Source organism: Trichechus manatus, unplaced genomic scaffold, assembly GCF_000243295.1.
Source record: "Trichechus manatus latirostris isolate Lorelei unplaced genomic scaffold, TriManLat1.0 scaffold00004, whole genome shotgun sequence".
NCBI lineage: Eukaryota > Metazoa > Chordata > Mammalia > Sirenia > Trichechidae > Trichechus > Trichechus manatus.
In genome coordinates, this window is record NW_004443940.1 from 33,810,148 (window position 1) to 33,827,761 (window position 17,614).

The 17,614-nt window shown below is 38.6% G+C and overlaps 1 protein-coding gene across 1 annotated transcript in view; it reads left to right on the top strand.

The window, feature by feature from the left end:
* Nucleotides 1-17,614, top strand: part of TMEM131 (transmembrane protein 131) — a 144,038-nt gene that overhangs the window by 51,023 nt on the left and 75,401 nt on the right. Inside the window, exons 4-9 of the mRNA XM_023734176.1 lie at nucleotides 548-671; nucleotides 7,457-7,573; nucleotides 9,320-9,442; nucleotides 13,140-13,220; nucleotides 16,327-16,477; nucleotides 16,590-16,646. Of these exons, the coding sequence (XP_023589944.1) occupies nucleotides 548-671; nucleotides 7,457-7,573; nucleotides 9,320-9,442; nucleotides 13,140-13,220; nucleotides 16,327-16,477; nucleotides 16,590-16,646 (653 nt within the window). The remainder of the gene's footprint in view (nucleotides 1-547; nucleotides 672-7,456; nucleotides 7,574-9,319; nucleotides 9,443-13,139; nucleotides 13,221-16,326; nucleotides 16,478-16,589; nucleotides 16,647-17,614) is intronic.

The following is a 17,614-nucleotide window of genomic DNA, read 5'->3' on the forward strand; positions in this document are numbered from 1 at the left end:
TGAGAGCGCGGGCTAGTGCTGGCTGGCCGAGATTCGAATCCAGGCTCCCAGTTGATTGTTGTGTGTTAGGATCCTCCTCCGTGAATGAGGATAATAGCCCCCTAGCTCATAAGGCAGATCTTCTCACATGACGTTGCCACCCAGTTTCTCCTCCTAAATTGAAGATCCTGTAAGCATATGTCAGTGGAATACGGGGGTAAGAAGGCAAGATTCAGAACTGTTTGGGGGGAAGGGGTGAGCAGTATTCTAGAAAGAAATATAAAGATGTAACTACTGTGTTTCATGCCTGAGATTGTCTCATTTCATTATATCCTCAGCGCCTGGCACAGTGTGTGAGACATAATTGTCACTCAGTAAATATTTGTTGAATAGCTAAATGCCTTTTTATGTGTGATTTTAAATGCAAACCTATGTAACAAATACCTGTTATGTGTGTGAATATGTACTTGTCTAATAATTTTGATTTTTTTGTTTGTTTCAGGTTCTCTCTCAACAACTGGAAATTGTCTTTGAAGTCTTTGTGACAATTTTCTTTCTGTTTTGACAGGCCAGTTGGAATGCCAAAAATGGAAAAAGTTTACTTACATAATCCTAGTTCTGAGGAAACTATTACTTTAGTATCAATATCTGCTACCACATCACATTTTCATGCATCATTTTTTCAAAATAGGGTAAGTTTGTCTCTATAAATCATTCCTCTTGGGTTTGAAATTGAATTGAAATGTCTACGTTTTCATTGTCTGCAGCAATGGACTCAGACATGGTGAGGATTGTGAGGATGGCACAGGACCAGGCCATGTTTCATTCTGTTGTCCACAGGGTCACTGTGAGTCGGAACTGACTTAACGGCCCCAGCAGCAACATTTGTATTGATAATTTTATTTTGCTGTAGTCAGAACCTGTTTGAATATTTCATATCTGTTCTTGTATTTCACTTTGCCCCACTTTCTAAGAACTATTAGTTCTGGCCTTAAATACACATTGCTTTTCTCAACATGAAACAGCTTTGGAGAATCACTTTTGCAACTGTGAGACCTTAAGCACTCTGAAAAATGTAACATTCTTATATTCAGTTTATTTTCTTTTCCTTCCTATTAACAGGTAATTCTTTAGCATTATATTCATTTTATATTGCTGTGTAACAAATTACCACCAGCTTAATGGCTTAAAACAGTGCCCATTTATTAGCACATGGTTGTGTGAGGTTGTAAGTCTTTTATTTAGCCTAATGCATTTTGTATTCATCCGTGTGGTTAGGTGTCTCCAGTTGCCATTGAGTCAGTTTCAAGGCTCTGGGTGGGATGACAGTAACACACTCGCTGCTAACAGAGAGGTTGGAGGTTCGAGTCCACCCAGAGGAGCCTCCAAAGAAAGGCTTGGCAGTCTACTTCTGAAAAATCAGCCATTGAAAACCCTGTGGAGCACAGTTCTACTCTGACACACTTGGAGTCACCATGAGTCAGAATCAACCTGATGGCCTGGGTTGGTTGGTTGTAGTTAGGTGTGCCAGTGCATTGTACCACTTTATTGCTGGATAGTATGTTGTTACAGGGAGGTACCACTGATTATCCATTTGTCAGTTGAAGGCATTTGGGTTGTTTCCAGTTTTGGATGATTATAACAAAGCCACTATAAATATTCACATACAGATTTTTGTGTGCACATAAATTTTCATTTCCTTTGTGTAAATACTTTGGAGTGGGGTTGCTGGGTCTTCTGCTAAGTGTACATTTAACTGTTTTCTAAGTGACCATGCCATTTTGCGTTCCTACCAGAAATGTACGAGTCGCAGTTGGTTGGCATCTTACCAGAACTTGGTATTGTCATGCTTTTGGTGTTAAGAACTCTTTCCTAACCCAAGATTACAGAGATTTTCTCCAATTTTTCTTCTAGAAGTTTAATAGATATTACATTTAATTCTGTCATCCACTTTTGAGATAAATTTTGTTTATGCTGTGAGGTATGGGTTGAGAGGTTTCGTGTTTTGTTGGGTATTAATAATAGCCCCATTTTGTTCCTGATATTTTTGTCATTTTCTTTTTTTTCTTGGTCATTCTGGCTAGGATTTTATCAGTTTTTTGTTTGTTTTTTTAATTGTGCTTTAGGTGAAAATTTACAGAACAAACTAATTTCCCATTTGATACTTTGTACATAAAGTGTTTCATGACCTTGCTTTTGTTCCCCTCAATGTGTTAGCAGTCTCGTCATTTCTCCCCTGGTTTCCCCATTTTCTTTGTCCTGATTTTCTACCCTATTCTGCCTTCTCATGTTTACTTTTGGGCAGATAATGCCCTTTTGATCTCGTATGATTGATTGTTCTGAGGAGTCTGTTCCTCTCGCGTAATATTGTTTATCTTATGTGCTTGCCTGTTGTTTGGCTGGGAGGTGATCTCTGGGAATGGCTTCCTTTCCGGGTCAGAAGGATGTCTTTGGGCCGGAGTCTCAGGGGTTCCTCCCGTCTCTGTCAGACCACCAAGACTCGTCTTTTTTTGTGAATTTGATTTTTTGTTCTACAATTTTCTCCTTCTCGGTTGTGATCCCAGTCAGAGCAGTTGGTAGTGGTAGCTGGGCGCCGTGTAGTTCTTCTGGTCTCGAGATCATGAAGGCTGTAGTTCTTGTGGTCCTTTAGTCCTTTGGACTAATTGCTCCCTTGAGTCTTTGGTCTCCTTCACCCTCCCTTGCCCCAAACGGGAAGAGCTGCTCACGAGCTTTTAAGACCCCAGACGTTACTCACCAAAGTAGGATGCAGAATGTTGACTTTATGTATTATGTTGTGCCAGTTGATGTAGATGTCCCCTGAATCTATGGTCCTTTGTTTTTGAGCCTGGGAAGTTCATCCCACCAGGTGTTTGGTTATGTCTAAGGTTTCCCTGACAATACTCCTCGTGTGCTCTTTATGAGCCACATCTACTGTCACGTATGTAGAAATGTCCACCACCAAACCTGTATTTGCCAGTGGGTGTGTTCCTTACGTCCTCCCACACCTCTTGGTGCATCTGTCTACCTGTTTGTCCATTCATAAATGATCATTTGTTAATACTGTCATTGCAGGATTGCCCAAACTGGGGTAATTACTGTCGTTGCCCTTTGTTCTCACGTTCTGCTCAGTATCCTCTCCTGCCGTGGTCGTGTTGTGCTGACTTCTCCCATATTATGTATTTCCTTTCCCTTCACCAATATTAACTCGTATCTTCTATCTAATAGATAATTTTCTCTCCCTCCCCCTCTCATCCCTGGTAACCATCAAAAAATGTTTTTTTCGTTTTTTTCTGTGTGTAAACCTTTTGTTCTTACTTTGTAGTAGTGATCTCATGCAATATTTGTCCTTTTATGATTGACTTATTTCACTCAGCATAATGTCCTCCAGAGTCATCCATGTTGTGAAACGTTTGACGGATTCATCATTATTCTTTGTTGTTGTATAATATCCCGTTGTGTGTATGTACCACCGTTTGTTGATCGATCCAGCTGACATTGTTTCCATCTTTCTGCCATTGTGAACAGTGCTGCAGTGAACGTGGGTGTGCATATGTCTATTTGTGTCACGGCTTTTATTTCTTTAGGGTACATACCAATGAGTGGGATTGATGGGTCATATGGTATTTCTGTCTCTAGCTTTTCAAGAAAGCACCATACCGTTTTCCAAGGTGGTTGTACCAGTCTACATTCCTACCAACAGTGTATAAGAGTTTGAATCTCCCCACAACTACGCTAACATTTGTTATTTTCTGTTTTTTTGATTAGTGCTAGTAATGTTGGGGTAAGATGGTATCTCATTATAGTTTTGATTTGCATCTCTCTAATAGCTAATGATTGGGAGCATTTCTTCATATGTTAGCTGCCTGAATGTCTTCTTTGGTAAAGTGTCTGTTCATTTCATTTGCCCATTTTTTAATTGGATTGTCTTTTTATTGTTGAGATGTTGAAGTTTCCTGTAAATTCTAGGAATTAGTCCCTTGTCAGGTATATCGTAGCCAAAATTTTTTTCCTAGTCTGTAGGTTCTCTTTTGACTCTTTTGGAGAAGTCTTTTGTGGAGTGTGTTTAATTTTTTTTTTTTTTTTTTTTTTTTGGTAGGTCCCATTTATCTAGTTCCTCTTGTGCTGTGTCTGCATTTTTAGTTATGTTTGGTATTTTATTTATGCCATATATTAGGGGCCCTAGCATTGTCCCTGTGGAGCCTTGGTGGTGCAGTGGTTAAGAGCTCCAGCTGCTAACCAAAAGGTTGGTGGTTTGAATCCACCAGCCACTCCTTGGAAATCCTATGGGGCAGTTCTGCTCTGTCCTATAGGGTCACTGTGAGTCAGAATTGACTCAGCGGCAGTGAGTTAGCATTGTCCCTACTTTTTCCTACATGATCTTTATAGTTTGAGGTTTTATATTTAGGCCTTTGATCTAATTTTAGTTAGTTTTTGTATATGGTGTGAGGTATGGGTGGATTTTATCAGTTTTATAGACCTTTTTGGGCCCTGGTGACACAGTGGTTAAAGCATCCAGCTGCTAACTGAAAGTTCAAACCACCAGCCACTCTGTGGGAGAAAGACGTGGCAGTCTGCTTCCGTGAGGATTTATAGCCTAGGAAGCCCTACGGAGTAGTTCTACTCTATCCTGTACGGTCGCTATGAGTTGGAATCGACTCAATGGCAGTGGGTTTAGTTTGATGGGATAGACCTTTGTGAAGCACCAGCTTTTTGGTTTTTGTTATTTTTCTGTTTTCTATTTCATCCATTTCTGTTCTAATCTTTATTATTTTCTTAGTTTTATTTGCTTTGGGTTTAATTTACTTGTTTTCTAGTTTCTTAAAATGGAAATATAGATTATTGCTTTGAGATATTTTCTTTTCTAAATACACATTTAACACTGCACATTTCCCTCTACCTATTGCTTTTGCTGCATCTGCAGATTTTAATATGTTGTATTTTCATTTTCAGTCACTTAAAAATATTTTCTGATTTCCCTTTGCAACTACTTCTTTGACCCAAGGGTTATTTAAAACTGTATTGTTTAATTTAAAACTATTTGGGGATTTTCCATATATCTTTCTATTGTTAATACTTGTTCTCTTTTCCATTTGTTGTTTGTCTTTTTCTTCTCTTTCTGTCTTAATTTTATTGTGGTTAGAGAACATATTTGTATAATTTCAGTTTAAAATTTGTTAAGGTTTATTTTATGGCCTAGAGTGTAATCTGTCTTAGTCAGAGCCCCATGTGCACTTTGAAAAGTTCCATGTGTTCTTTGTTGTCTGGGGTGTTCTATAAACGTTAATTAGATCAAGTTGGTGGATAGTATACTTTAGATTTTCTATATCAAGGATCGATAAACTACAGGCCACAGGTAAAATCTGGTCCTCAGCCTGTTTTTATACAGCCCATAAACTAAGAATGTTTTTTACATTTTTTGTTAGGTGCCGTCAAGTCAGTCAGTTCCGACACATAGCGACCTGGGCATAACAGAACAAAACACTGCCCAGTCCTGTCCGTCGTCGCAGTTGTTGTTATGCCTGAGCCCATTGTTGCAGCCACTGTGTCAGTCCATCTCCTTGAGGGTTTTCCTCTTTTTTACTGACCCTCTACTTTACCAAGCACGATGGCCTTCTCCAGGGACTGGTCTCCCCTGATAACCTGTCCAAAGTACATGAGACAAAGTCTCGCCATTCTCCTTTCTAAGAAGCATTCTGGCTGTACTTCTTCCAAGACAGATTTGTTCATTCTTCTGGCATTCCATGGTATTTTCAATATTCTTCACCAACACCACAATTCAAATGTTTCAGTTCTTCAGTCTTCTTTATTCATTGTCTAGCTTTCACATGCTTATGAGGCAATTGAAAATACCATGGCTTGGGTCAGGCACACCTTAGTCCTCAAAGTGACGCTTCGCTTTTTAACACTTTAAAGAGATCTTTTGCAGCAGATTTGCCCAATGCAATGCATTGTTTGATTTCTTGACTACTGCTTCCATGGATGTTGATTGTGGATCCAAGTAAAATGAATTCCTTGACAACTTCAGTCTTTTCTCCGTTTATCATGATGTTGCGTATTGGTCCAGTTGTGAGGATTTTTGTTTTCTTTATGTTGAGGTGTAATCCATAATGAAGGCTGTGGTCTTTGATCTTTATCAGTAAGTACTTCAAGTCCTCTTCACTTTCAGCAAGCAAGATTGGGTCATCTGCATATCACAGGTTGTTAACGAGTCTTCCTCCAATCCTGATGCCCCTTTCTTCTTCATATAGTCCAGCTTCTTGGATTATTTGCTCAGCATAATGATTGAATAAATATGTTGAAAGGACACAACCCTGACACACACCTTTCCTGATTTTAAACCACGCAGTAGTCCTTTGTTTTGTTCCAATGACTGCCTCTTGGTGAATGTACAGGTTCTGCATGAGCACAGTTAATTCCCATTCTTTGCAATGTTACCCGTAATTTGTTATGATCCACACAATCCAGTGCCTTTGCATAGTCAATAAAACAGATAAACATTCTTCTGGTATTCTCTGTTTCCACCTGTGCTCAGAATCCAACAGGCAAGAAATTCTGTTGCTGTGCAACGCGTATGCTGCCCTTGCTTTCTAAGAGGGAGATTAAGTTTGTAGCAGGGCTTCAACCCATAATTTTTCCTGTTCCAGTTATTGTTCCGGTTCACCCAAATTTTAAAAATTTGAGTCTCTTCTGGTGACGCTTCCTCAGCCATGATGAACCAGGCAGAACCAGTTTGAAGCCGTGGTCTCAGTGCTGTGTATTTTGTGCTACAGTTTGGGAATCAGTTTAGAGTTCTAGCTATGGAGGCAGAATGAGAGAGGTTGAGGACCTTATATATTAAGATGGATTCTAAGGCTTCATTGAAACCAGAACTTTCTGACTGGTAAAATTCACATCTCTTGAACTACATGGAGCATTCCTCTTGTCTCATCATAATAAATTTTTATTTCGTTACCATAGCAGCATTCTCAGTCTGCTCAAGATAACAGGTGGGTTCCCACCCGTACAGTCTCCCCTGCCTTCTTTCCTTGTTTAAGTTGTGGGGACATTTCGTGTTGTCTTTCCTGTGCAGATGGGGAGGAGAGGTTGAGGCCTGGACTTATCTTCTCCAAGGAGCTGCCTGCTCATAGATTAGTACGCCTACATGAAAACCTCACCTTCAGCCCAACTCCAGCCTGATTAGGCATTTCATTTGAGCCTAGCAATTGTTCAATGAACAGAGTCCAAAGATACCATTTGTTGTACAGGGTTTAGGTGGTAATTGACAAAGATAAGTGACTGTAGACATCCAGCCGGTAGGAATTATTCCCCATTGCACAGTGGTTTGGCTGATTTAAACTTAAACCTTTAGGGGAAAATGACCAGTTTATGGAAATGATTTTAACATTTGTTTTAGAAAACTTTAGCTGTCTGATTTTGGTGAACATGATCTGATTTTTTGGCTGCCAATTTGACTTTATTTGTTGCTTTTCTTTTTCAGAAAATTCTTCCAGGAGGAAATACATCATTTGATGTTGTTTTTCTCGCGAGAGTCGTGGGGAATGTAGAAAATACTTTATTTATTAACACATCTAATCATGGGGTGTTTACTTACCAGGTAAGAACCAGAAGAAAAGCCTTTGTGTATTTCATAAACCGTAGTCATCATCTGAGACCTGCAGTGTGACATCCTTGTGAGAACTCAGTTCAGAAACTCGGGAGGTAATAAAAGAATGAATACCTAAGCGTTTAGACTTAGAGCCTCCTCCTGCTGACTGCTGTCTGCGAATGCCCCTGTTCAAATCAGAACCTGAACAAATGGTATTAAAGCTGCGGCTAAAGTGTTGACATAGGTTTGGGTGGCAAAAGAATAGTAAGAACTTTTTTTTGCTGGCTTTTAAAGTGTTTTTAATTTTCACTTTTTACACACTTAGGAAGCATACTGGATAATGATTTCAAAATTAAAATGTACGTGCATGCTTTTCTTTAGTAAATACCATATTGTTTAAAATTTTGGATAAACCTTTTTTTTTAACATAGAATCATTGTTTAGATTATTAAAGGAAGTTGACGTTTGTAGGAATCATAGACTAAATCTTTTTTATGTATCAGCCATCTTTCTGTTTTATGAATCAAGATATTTCTACATCAAGGTTATCAATATCATTAAGAAGAAGAATTATTTATATTTGTCTGGCAGTATACTAAGCCCTTTACATGCATTTAATTCTCACAACTGCTGTCTGAGTTATAGATAGTGTTATTTTCATTTTTCTTTTTTTTTTAGAAAGGAAGCCCAAATCACACTAGTAGGAAGTTGCTGAGTGGGGACTTGGTCCTAAGTCTTTGTAACTACAAAGACCATACTCTTAACGTCTGTACACCCATAAAACTCAATTCTTTAAAACCTTACGTAGCTAATTTCTTATTTTATAGTGTTTAAGGTTTTTGTTTGTTTTAACATTTCCTCTGCAGTGTCCAGAACACTTCATATATTTTGAAAGTAAGTGTCTAAGTAAACATTTCATATCATTCAGTCTCCATGTCTTGTGTTTACTCATGGTGAATAAGGCTTCAACGATTGTCCAGGAGACAGTCAGCAAACTTTTGATGCCTGAACTCCCTCTCAGGGCTGGCTTTTTATCATCCTTCAGATAATGTCAGCTCATGTCACCACCTCAGAGGAAACTACCCTGACCACCTTACCTCCAGTAGTATCCCCAGCCTCAACGCTGACCCGTTAATTTGTGTCAGGTCACACTTCTTTTCTACGTTTTCATTGGTAGCTGGTCTGTCCAGCATACTGGAACGTAAATTCCCGGGGAGCAGGCATGTTTTCTGTCTGATGGACTGTTGAGTTGCTCCCTGCTGTATGTCTCTGTACCTAGCATATTGTAGGCGCTCAGACGTTTACCGTTTGAGGGACTAGTTCACACTATCCTGCTCAGTCTCCTCAGAGCCTGCCCGTGGAAATGACCGGGGCTGGGCTCGGTGTTTTAGAGAGGTTGTCTGGGCCTGAGGTCCCATCTCCTGACGGTAGGGCGAAGGGAAACCATCTTTTGATTCCCTCCCCCCCCCCCCTTTTATTTGCTTGGTCTATTGCATGACTTCATAAAGGGCTACGGTCATTTTAATTTTCAGTGTATTATAGAATTCACTGCAACTGCAAATATATATAGTAAATCAAATATGTAACCAAATCAAGTACAGAAACTGGATGTGTGGGCTTTTTTTTTTAAAGATTGATAAGATTTTCCCATCTAAATTAGATAACCAGTCTCCCTAAATCTATCAGCATTATAACTATAAAAGTATTAGTTGTAAAAGCAACTCAAATTGCAATTTTTTTCCTCCATTGAAACAGGTATTTGGTGTTGGAGTTCCAAATCCCTATCGACTAAGGCCATTTCTTGGGGCCAGAGTCCCTGTGAATAGCAGTTTCTCACCCATAATAAACATACACAATCCTCACAGTGAGCCTTTACAGGTGAGCTTCTGATTGTGACTGTGAATGAGCCGAACGAATTTGGTGGCGATTAATGCTTAGCATGAAATCTCAGTTTGTTACGGTTTTCAACACTATTTAAAATGAGTTTTAAGGCAATGTACTGTAGCTGTATTAAAGAGGGGTATTAATGTTGATACAGCTTACTGTGGTCTGAATTTTGGACTTGTTTTTGGAATAATTTTTAAAGTAACTGTAGCTTATCTGGTGTTGCAGTTTAGGCAGCTCTGCATTTAATGGAAGAACAGTTTTCAAGTACGGAGACTGCCATTTTTCTAACTGTAAGCTCCTTCTGGCCGAGTGTAGATAAAAGCAGTTCTTGTGTTTTCCTGATAATAATAAATTTTCCATGATGGCAGCATAGAAATTAAAATCCAAAGGAGAGATAATATAGAATCATGATAAAGAACAAACTTTTTTTATTTAAAAAAAAAAAAAAGCAACTCTTTATCTTACCCAATCTTGGGATTCTCCCCAATAGTTGGCTGACATTGGAAGAGTATAAAAATCCATCGCCGTTGAGTCGATTCCAACTCATAGTGACTCTATAGGACAGAGTAGAACTGCCCCATCGGGTTTCCACGGAGCAGCTGGTAGATTCGAACTCCCGACCCTTTGGTTAGCAGCCGAGCTCTTAACCACTGCGTCACCAAGGCTCCAGCGTCTTTATAAACACATGTAATTTAATAAAATATAAAACAAGAATCTAAAATTTGAGAGAGCTTGGCATCTTCCTGGTTAACAGCTGTATGTGGGTAGATGAGGAACAGGGTGGAAATAGAAACAATAGCCCATCATTACCTTGAGAGGATAGCTACTAATAAAAATATTCTGTCCAAATTTTAATTTCTTTAGATATTTTCATCACAGAAGAGGAAAAGGCTCTTGTGTCCAGCTTTTAGACATGGAAGGGTTGCATAAACTCCTCTTTATGTTTCCTGTTCATTATTACTTTGTCCTTTATATGTTGTTGCTACCTTAGGTAACGGTGCATTGGCCCTGCTCTGGCTAACCTTTATTACAAAGCTCTGCAGAAACCTCACAAATCTTGCTGCTTTCTTTCTCTGACTGTTTTCAGTCAAAGAAATAAAAAAAAATGGTCCTTTCATTCTGCCGGAGCCTGCTGAGTGACCGGCCACAAGCTGCTCTGAGTGTTACAGAGCACCCCGTGCGAGGCTCTGGCTCTGTGGTTGTCGGAACCACAGCCCAGGAAGCCGGCTTCCTGTGTGGAAGGATGGAGGTCACAGGTCTGCAGCGCTGGTCATTCCACACGTGTTTAACAAGACTTCCAGTCTGTCTTTGCTCCTCAGCCTCTGGGGTTGTCAAGCCATCATCCAGAATAAAGCTATCTCCTTGAATTCAGTCTTTTTTTCCTTTTGTTCATCAAGTCTTTTTCTAGTTACAACGTTTTTATCCAAGAAGATTTGTCTCCCTCTCAGAACCAATGTAGATGGTTCATCTTGAAGGCACTTAGTGTTACACTGGGGCGTCAGTTTTGTTTTCCCTTACGTTTTCCTGCTTTTTGATGTTTTCTTAAATTTATCTGATTTCTTCATTATACAACGCAAGCACGTGAGTATGTTCTCACTGAACAAAACGTTAGCAGTTCCAGCAGACGTGAAGCAGAAGTCCCCTTGTGCTTCCTACTTTCCCATCCAGTGCTGCCCAGCAGAACTTCCTGGGATGATGGAAGTGTTCCGTATCTCTGCTGCCCAGTACAGTGGCCACTAGGCACATGTGGTCGCTGAGCACTTGAAATGTGACTATGGTGGCTGAGCAAATGAACGTTTAATTTTATTTCAATTAATTTAAATTTAAATAACCACGTGTAGCTGTTGGCTGTTGTATTAGATAGCATACTTCAACCCCAAGCCTTTCTTCATAGATTCCACTCGGTGTATGTCACTTCATACTTTTTTCTATGCATTGCATGCGTGTGTGTGCACACAGAAATAGACATTTTATCTTACGGGAGTATTTTTTACATAGATGTTATTGTGTATGTATTATTGTATAGTTTCCTTTTTATTTTTTCCTAAAGCATTTTAAATTACAGCAGATAACACTGCACTAAAAATTAACACTATCATACTTCCAGTTTTAATGTAACCTTTCTTCTGATTTTATAATTTAGCCTTTTTCTGTCCCCATTTCCTTATTCTTTTTTTCTGTTAATCAGTAGCCTACCTTTTCATCTTTTGTTTCCAAGCATTATTATGCTTGTTTCTTTGACACCTTGAAAGATTAAATTAAATAATGTGATACTTTCCAGTTTTAGGATGTTATTAACACAACAGGTAACATATAAGAGCACTGTAATAAGTTGGTAAGCAAGTAGTAATACTCAGAGTCTTTGTTAAATACATTACTTTAACAAGAACACACACACAAACTCTATAAGCCTATGCTACAAAGTATTGCCATTTTTCCTGCTTTGTCCTTTCTTATTTGTTCCTAGCGTGCCTTTGCGATACAACAAGTGAAGGTTTTCCACCTATTCGCTGACTTCCCCCCAAATTTGCACTTAATTAAATATATTATTTCTTTTTGAGAGATGGGGTTACCTCCCTTAAAATGGAAGTCTTCTCCGCCATATGACCCATTTTGTTCCTAGGTACTTACCCAAGAGAAACGGAAGCAGATGTTCCCACAAAGACTTGTACACGGTGTTCTTAGCTATTATTTATAATAGCCCCAAACTGGAATCAACTCAAATGCCCATCAGTAGGTGAATGGAAAAAAAATTGGGTATAGCCATGAAATAGCAAAAGAATGAACTATTAATACATACACCATGGACGCATCTATAAATAGTCATCCTGAGTCAAAGAAGCCAGACAAAAAGAGTGCATACTGTATGGTTCCGTTTATATAAAACTCTAGAAAATACGAACTAACGTACAGTGGCAGAGAGCAGACCAGTGGTTGCCTAGGCTGGAAGGGGGACAGATGGATTACAAAGTACCATGAGGACGCTTTTGGGCGTAATGGATTTATTCATTATCTTAATTGTATCTTAGTTATTTTAATCTAGGTTCAGTTGAAACTCATCAAGCTGTAAATTTTAACTATGTGTAGTTTCTTATATATCAATTATACCTCAGTAAAATTATTTTAAAAGTCATGAGTATAGGCACAAACCACAGAGGTGTTAACAGTACCCATGATTTTGCCACCAGTGGAAACCGGATATTTTCATACTGCTTTATAATGGTTACATGTGTCTCAGAATAATATGTATGCTCATCACTATTGCAAAATTACTGTAATTAGACTCATTGCTATAGATCTTGTTATAAATGTATGAATAATAAAACACTTGTATTACTATAAATAATGCAAATGTTATATCTAGTATTTGGTAATTTCCATAAAGTATTTCCTTTGGAGAAAAGAAAAACAAGCGTCCTGTAGATGGATTTTCTAAAATCCAGTCTCTGAAACCACTCTGAAACATTGTTTCTAAGTTTAGTATTTCACAGTTACCTTGTTTTAATTAAAAATACCACAGTTGCTTACACATATGGGGCATAGAATCTAGTGATATGACATGATAATGATCCTCCATTTGTATCTGTACATTTTTAGTTTCTACAATTAGGATGTCAAGCATAACAGCATGTCACTTGCATTGAGGGTATGGTTTTGAACTTAGCCATCATACCCCCTTTTGTCACAGGTTGTAGAAATGTACTCCAGTGGAGGAGATCTTCACCTGGAACTTCCCACAGGTCAGCAAGGAGGTACCAGAAAACTGTGGGTGAGTGCGGTCAGATGTGTCTCTCCTGTGTGGTCACGGAAACTAATTACTTTCTAAAATACGCCAGAAAATACCTAACTACTTACCTCCTGAAGAAATGTGGATGGCTTTTTCTTTAATTACTGTCTTAATGTTAAACTTGTATTAAGTATTTTTGAAAGTTGATTGAGAGAGTAAGAGATGTATAAGGAATAATTATTGGAAAGAGCAGTGAACAAAATTAGCAGGAGCTTTAACCCACTGTGTGGAAAGGAAGCAATTTCATCTGCTTTTTCTCAGAATTATATTGGTAAAGTTGCCTCGGAGCCTAATCATTTACAACGTGCTTTATACTAAGATCTTTTTCTTTTTTAGCTGTTGAAAGGATCTATTATTTTTTTTTTCTAAATTTTATCTATTTTGTTGTTGTTGTTGAGAATATACACAGCAGAACACACACCAATTCAACAGTTTCTGCGTGCACAATTCAGTGACATTGATTACATTCTTCAAGTTGTGCAACCGTTCTCATCCCCCTCTTCTAAGTTGCTCCTCCCTCGTTAACATAAACTCCCTGCCCCCTAAGGTTCCTATCTAATCTTTCAAGTTGCTGTTATCCATTTGATACCATATATATAGTTCTTAAAAGAACATAATGCTCAAGGCAGGCCTTTCTTACTAGTTAAGCTAAACTGTTGTTCGATTTTAAGATGACGGATCCGTTATATTTTTGAAGGTAGAGAATTGGAAGTTGAAACTTGTTATGCATAGAGATAATGGTATTTGCAGAGGGAGCCTAGTCAAGCATCTGTGATGAGTGAAAAAATTTTAAATTCTTAGGTGATCGACATTACAGGTGAAACGTCCACCTTGAACATCGTTGAATACTTAAGAACGGTCCGTGTCTGTGATCGGAGAACCATTTTCTCTTGGAGAATACTAGCAAATATTAATCAAATTAATGAGTATGTAGCAACACCATGATCCCTGCCATCTGAGAGGATTTTTGTTTTTTTAAATATTGTCAACCATGCTTTAATCAGAGGGGAAAGGCAGTTGTGATAAATGCAAGTCTTGAACCAAGGCCACTCAAATCACTGCTCACCCATAACTGGGAAAAAGAAACACTGGCTTTACCGCTGTGAATAAGCTATGAGCATAAGAGTTTCTTTATTAATTGCTCTGTTACACACACACACACACACAGAGACACACACTGATTGTGTCTTCTGACCAGCCTCAACCAGGAGAGGATTATGTGGATGTGACACTGCTAGGGTGTTGATTTGAACATTTACAAACAGGTTTGTCAGTGGTTTGGTTAATTCCCAAGACACAGAAATGCACTAGCAAGTAGAAATATGTAATGGATGATCCATTTATATCCTTTCACAGAAGTGTTTTTCTTTCGTTTTACCTTGAAGCTGTTTTCTTGTTTGAAAAGCCTTTAGAAGAACTAGTGTTTAAAGCAGTGTTTCAGTGGATTAAACACAAGCTATTAAATTCATATTAAAATTCTAGATAGGAGAGCCAAGAATTTACTATGAAATATAATTGGCATCTAATAAACATAGAGAATTCAAACTTCTGGACAATTAAGAACTGTAATGAACTGTAGCAGAGAGTGGCATAATATTTTAATACACTCAGTAGCTAAAAAAAAAAAAAAAGATATAGTAATTTTTATTCCTATAAATGTAGAATGAAAAAAAAAAAATCAGTTGGCCTTTGATCCTGCCCCCGGCCCATTTCAGTATACATGAGAAGACCCCAGAGACTGATTTAGCCCCCTGGAGTCAGGAAGATGGGTTGTCCATGTCTGTAGACCCCAAAACCAAAGCACCAAGAACTCACTGCCGTAGAGTCGATTCTGACTCATAGCGACCCCATAGGGTTTCCAAGGCTGTAAATCTCTACAGAAGCAGACTGCCACATGTTTCTCCCAAAGAGCCGCTGGTGGTGTCAAACTGCTGACCTTTAAATTAGCAGTCAAGCACCTTAACCACTGCGCCACCACGGAGAATTCCAATTGCCCGTTTCCTACTCTGAGACTAAAAAGTTAGAAAAACAGAGATGAATGAAGTAAGTTACAGAACACAGGAAATTTCCTAAATTATGCCAGAAAGATGTATGCAGAGAAAATTCTGGTGGTTCCAGGGAATCCAGATTATTCTAAAACGTAGAAAAGAATTACATCTCTTTGTTCAGCTAGAATTGAGTTTCTGTTCATGGGATGGAGAATACGGCAATCGATGTTGGTGATGGTTGCACAACATGATTGCTGTAACTGGTTTCATTGAATTACACGTGCGAAGAGTGTTGAACTGGCAAGGTTTGTGTCACCTGTATGTTTACAACAATTTTTTAAAAATTCAGAGTCTTCCTTCTAGAGTCTGTGTAAGTGATCTCTCATTACAGGCCTGAGAATGTATTCTGAGTTACATGGTCAGAGCCTCGCTGAATGCAGTTGGCTGTAGATTTGCTTAGAAAGCTTTGTCTTGTTTTGTTAGGTTTTGAATGAAACAAAGGCAGAATCTAAGCCCCTTTAGCTATCACCTGGAGAGGTCCCTGTGGACTGCTGGAGAGCGTTTCCCTCTAGCGGTGACATTCCTGTCAGTTAGCGAATGTGAGGACTGAATTATATACCCAAGCACCTCCGACACATTAAATAACCGATTGTGTAGATTGGCCCTAACTTTTAATGGTGATTTTGCAAGTGATATTTTGTTTCCACATAATTTGATTCCTTTACTTTGCTTACTTTATATACCATATTTCATCAGTTCTAAGATGCACAGTTTTTCACATTTTAACATTCTCCAAAATTGGAGTTCATGTTACAGTCAGTGGAATGTATCTGTTTAATTGGCTATTTTCTTTTTAATAAAAAAACAAACAAACAAACCCATTGCTGTTAAGTGGACTCTGACTCATAGTGACCCTATAGAACAGAGTAGAGCCGCCCCATAGGGTTTCCAAGGAACGACTGGTGGATTTGAACTGCCGACCTTTTGGGAAATAGCTCTTACCCACTGAATAAAATAATAATGCATGTTTCAATTCATGGCGTATTATTCAATAAAATATGGTGATTTTGGCGCATTACAAAGGCCATGTTTCTTGTCAGGAAATTCCACCTTATGAAACCAAAGGAGTGATGAGAGCCAGTTTCTCATCTCGAGAAGCCGACAACCACACAGCCTTCATACGAATCAAGACAAACGCTTCAGATGGCACGGAGTACATCATCCTTCCCGTGGAGGTCGAAGTTACCACAGGTTCGTGCAAGACGCAAGGAGCTGTAGGCATTTCTTTCTTTTTTTTTTTTTTTTTTGGTACATCTTGCTCTGGCAAAGCGAAATATAATTGTTCACTTTTCTTTTTTCCAAGCTCCTGGAATTTATTCTTCAACCGAAATGTTAGATTTTGGTACACTACGAACACAAGGTAAAAAAAAAATAGAGTCTTAGGTGTTTAAAAAGAATCCCTGTACTCAGTGCTGAATGGCTCTATTTTAGCTACTTCGTAATTCAGCTTTAAAAGTGATTTCTCTGTGGGTTTTATGATGTTCTAGAAATTTCCTTTGGAAACTCAGAACCTTTACAGTTCACACCTGTTTCTCTGAGAGGTACCAGTGCTAGCTGTTGGTTTTCATCGAGTCAGTTCAGACCCTGGAGAAGCCCTGTGTGCAGAGTAGAACCGTGCTCCATAGCATATTCACGGCTGTGACCTTTGGGAAACAGATCGCCAGCCCGTCTTCCGAGGCGCCTCTGGGTGGGTTTAAACGGCCACCCTTTCGGCGAGTGAAGTGCCTAACCACGTGTGCCACCAGTGACTCCTTGCTCACCACACGGAACACGAGGTCATGGGATAGTGTCAGTGATGTTTTCCCAGTGGAAGATTAAGGCGGAAGTAGTTCCCAAGTTTCTTAATCCAGTTCCTCAACTATTCAGTAATGCTGAATCTTTTTTTAAATGGTAAAATAAAAGAAACCAAAAGATTTACTTACTTAGAGCTTTTTATTTAGAAATTGATTACTGCATTATAAAGAGTTAATGTTAAAAATTTGTCCCAGATAGTGAAAGGCAAAATTCAGCAAATTTTGACATTAAAAATAACCAAGCAGAGGTTTTTCTTTTCTTTTCTTTTCTTTTTTTTTTTAATTGTACTTCAGGTGAAGGCTTACAGAACAAATAGTTTCTCATGAAACAGAAGTACACATGGTGTTTTATGACATTGGTTAACAACCCCACAACATATCAACCCTCTAACTTCTCAACCTAATTTTTTTTTTGGTGAAAATACACATAGCCAAAGATACACCCTTTCAAAAATTTCTACATGCACAGTTCAGTGACATTGACTATGCTCTTCCAATTGTGCTGTTATTCTCACTTAAGATGAAGGCTTACAGA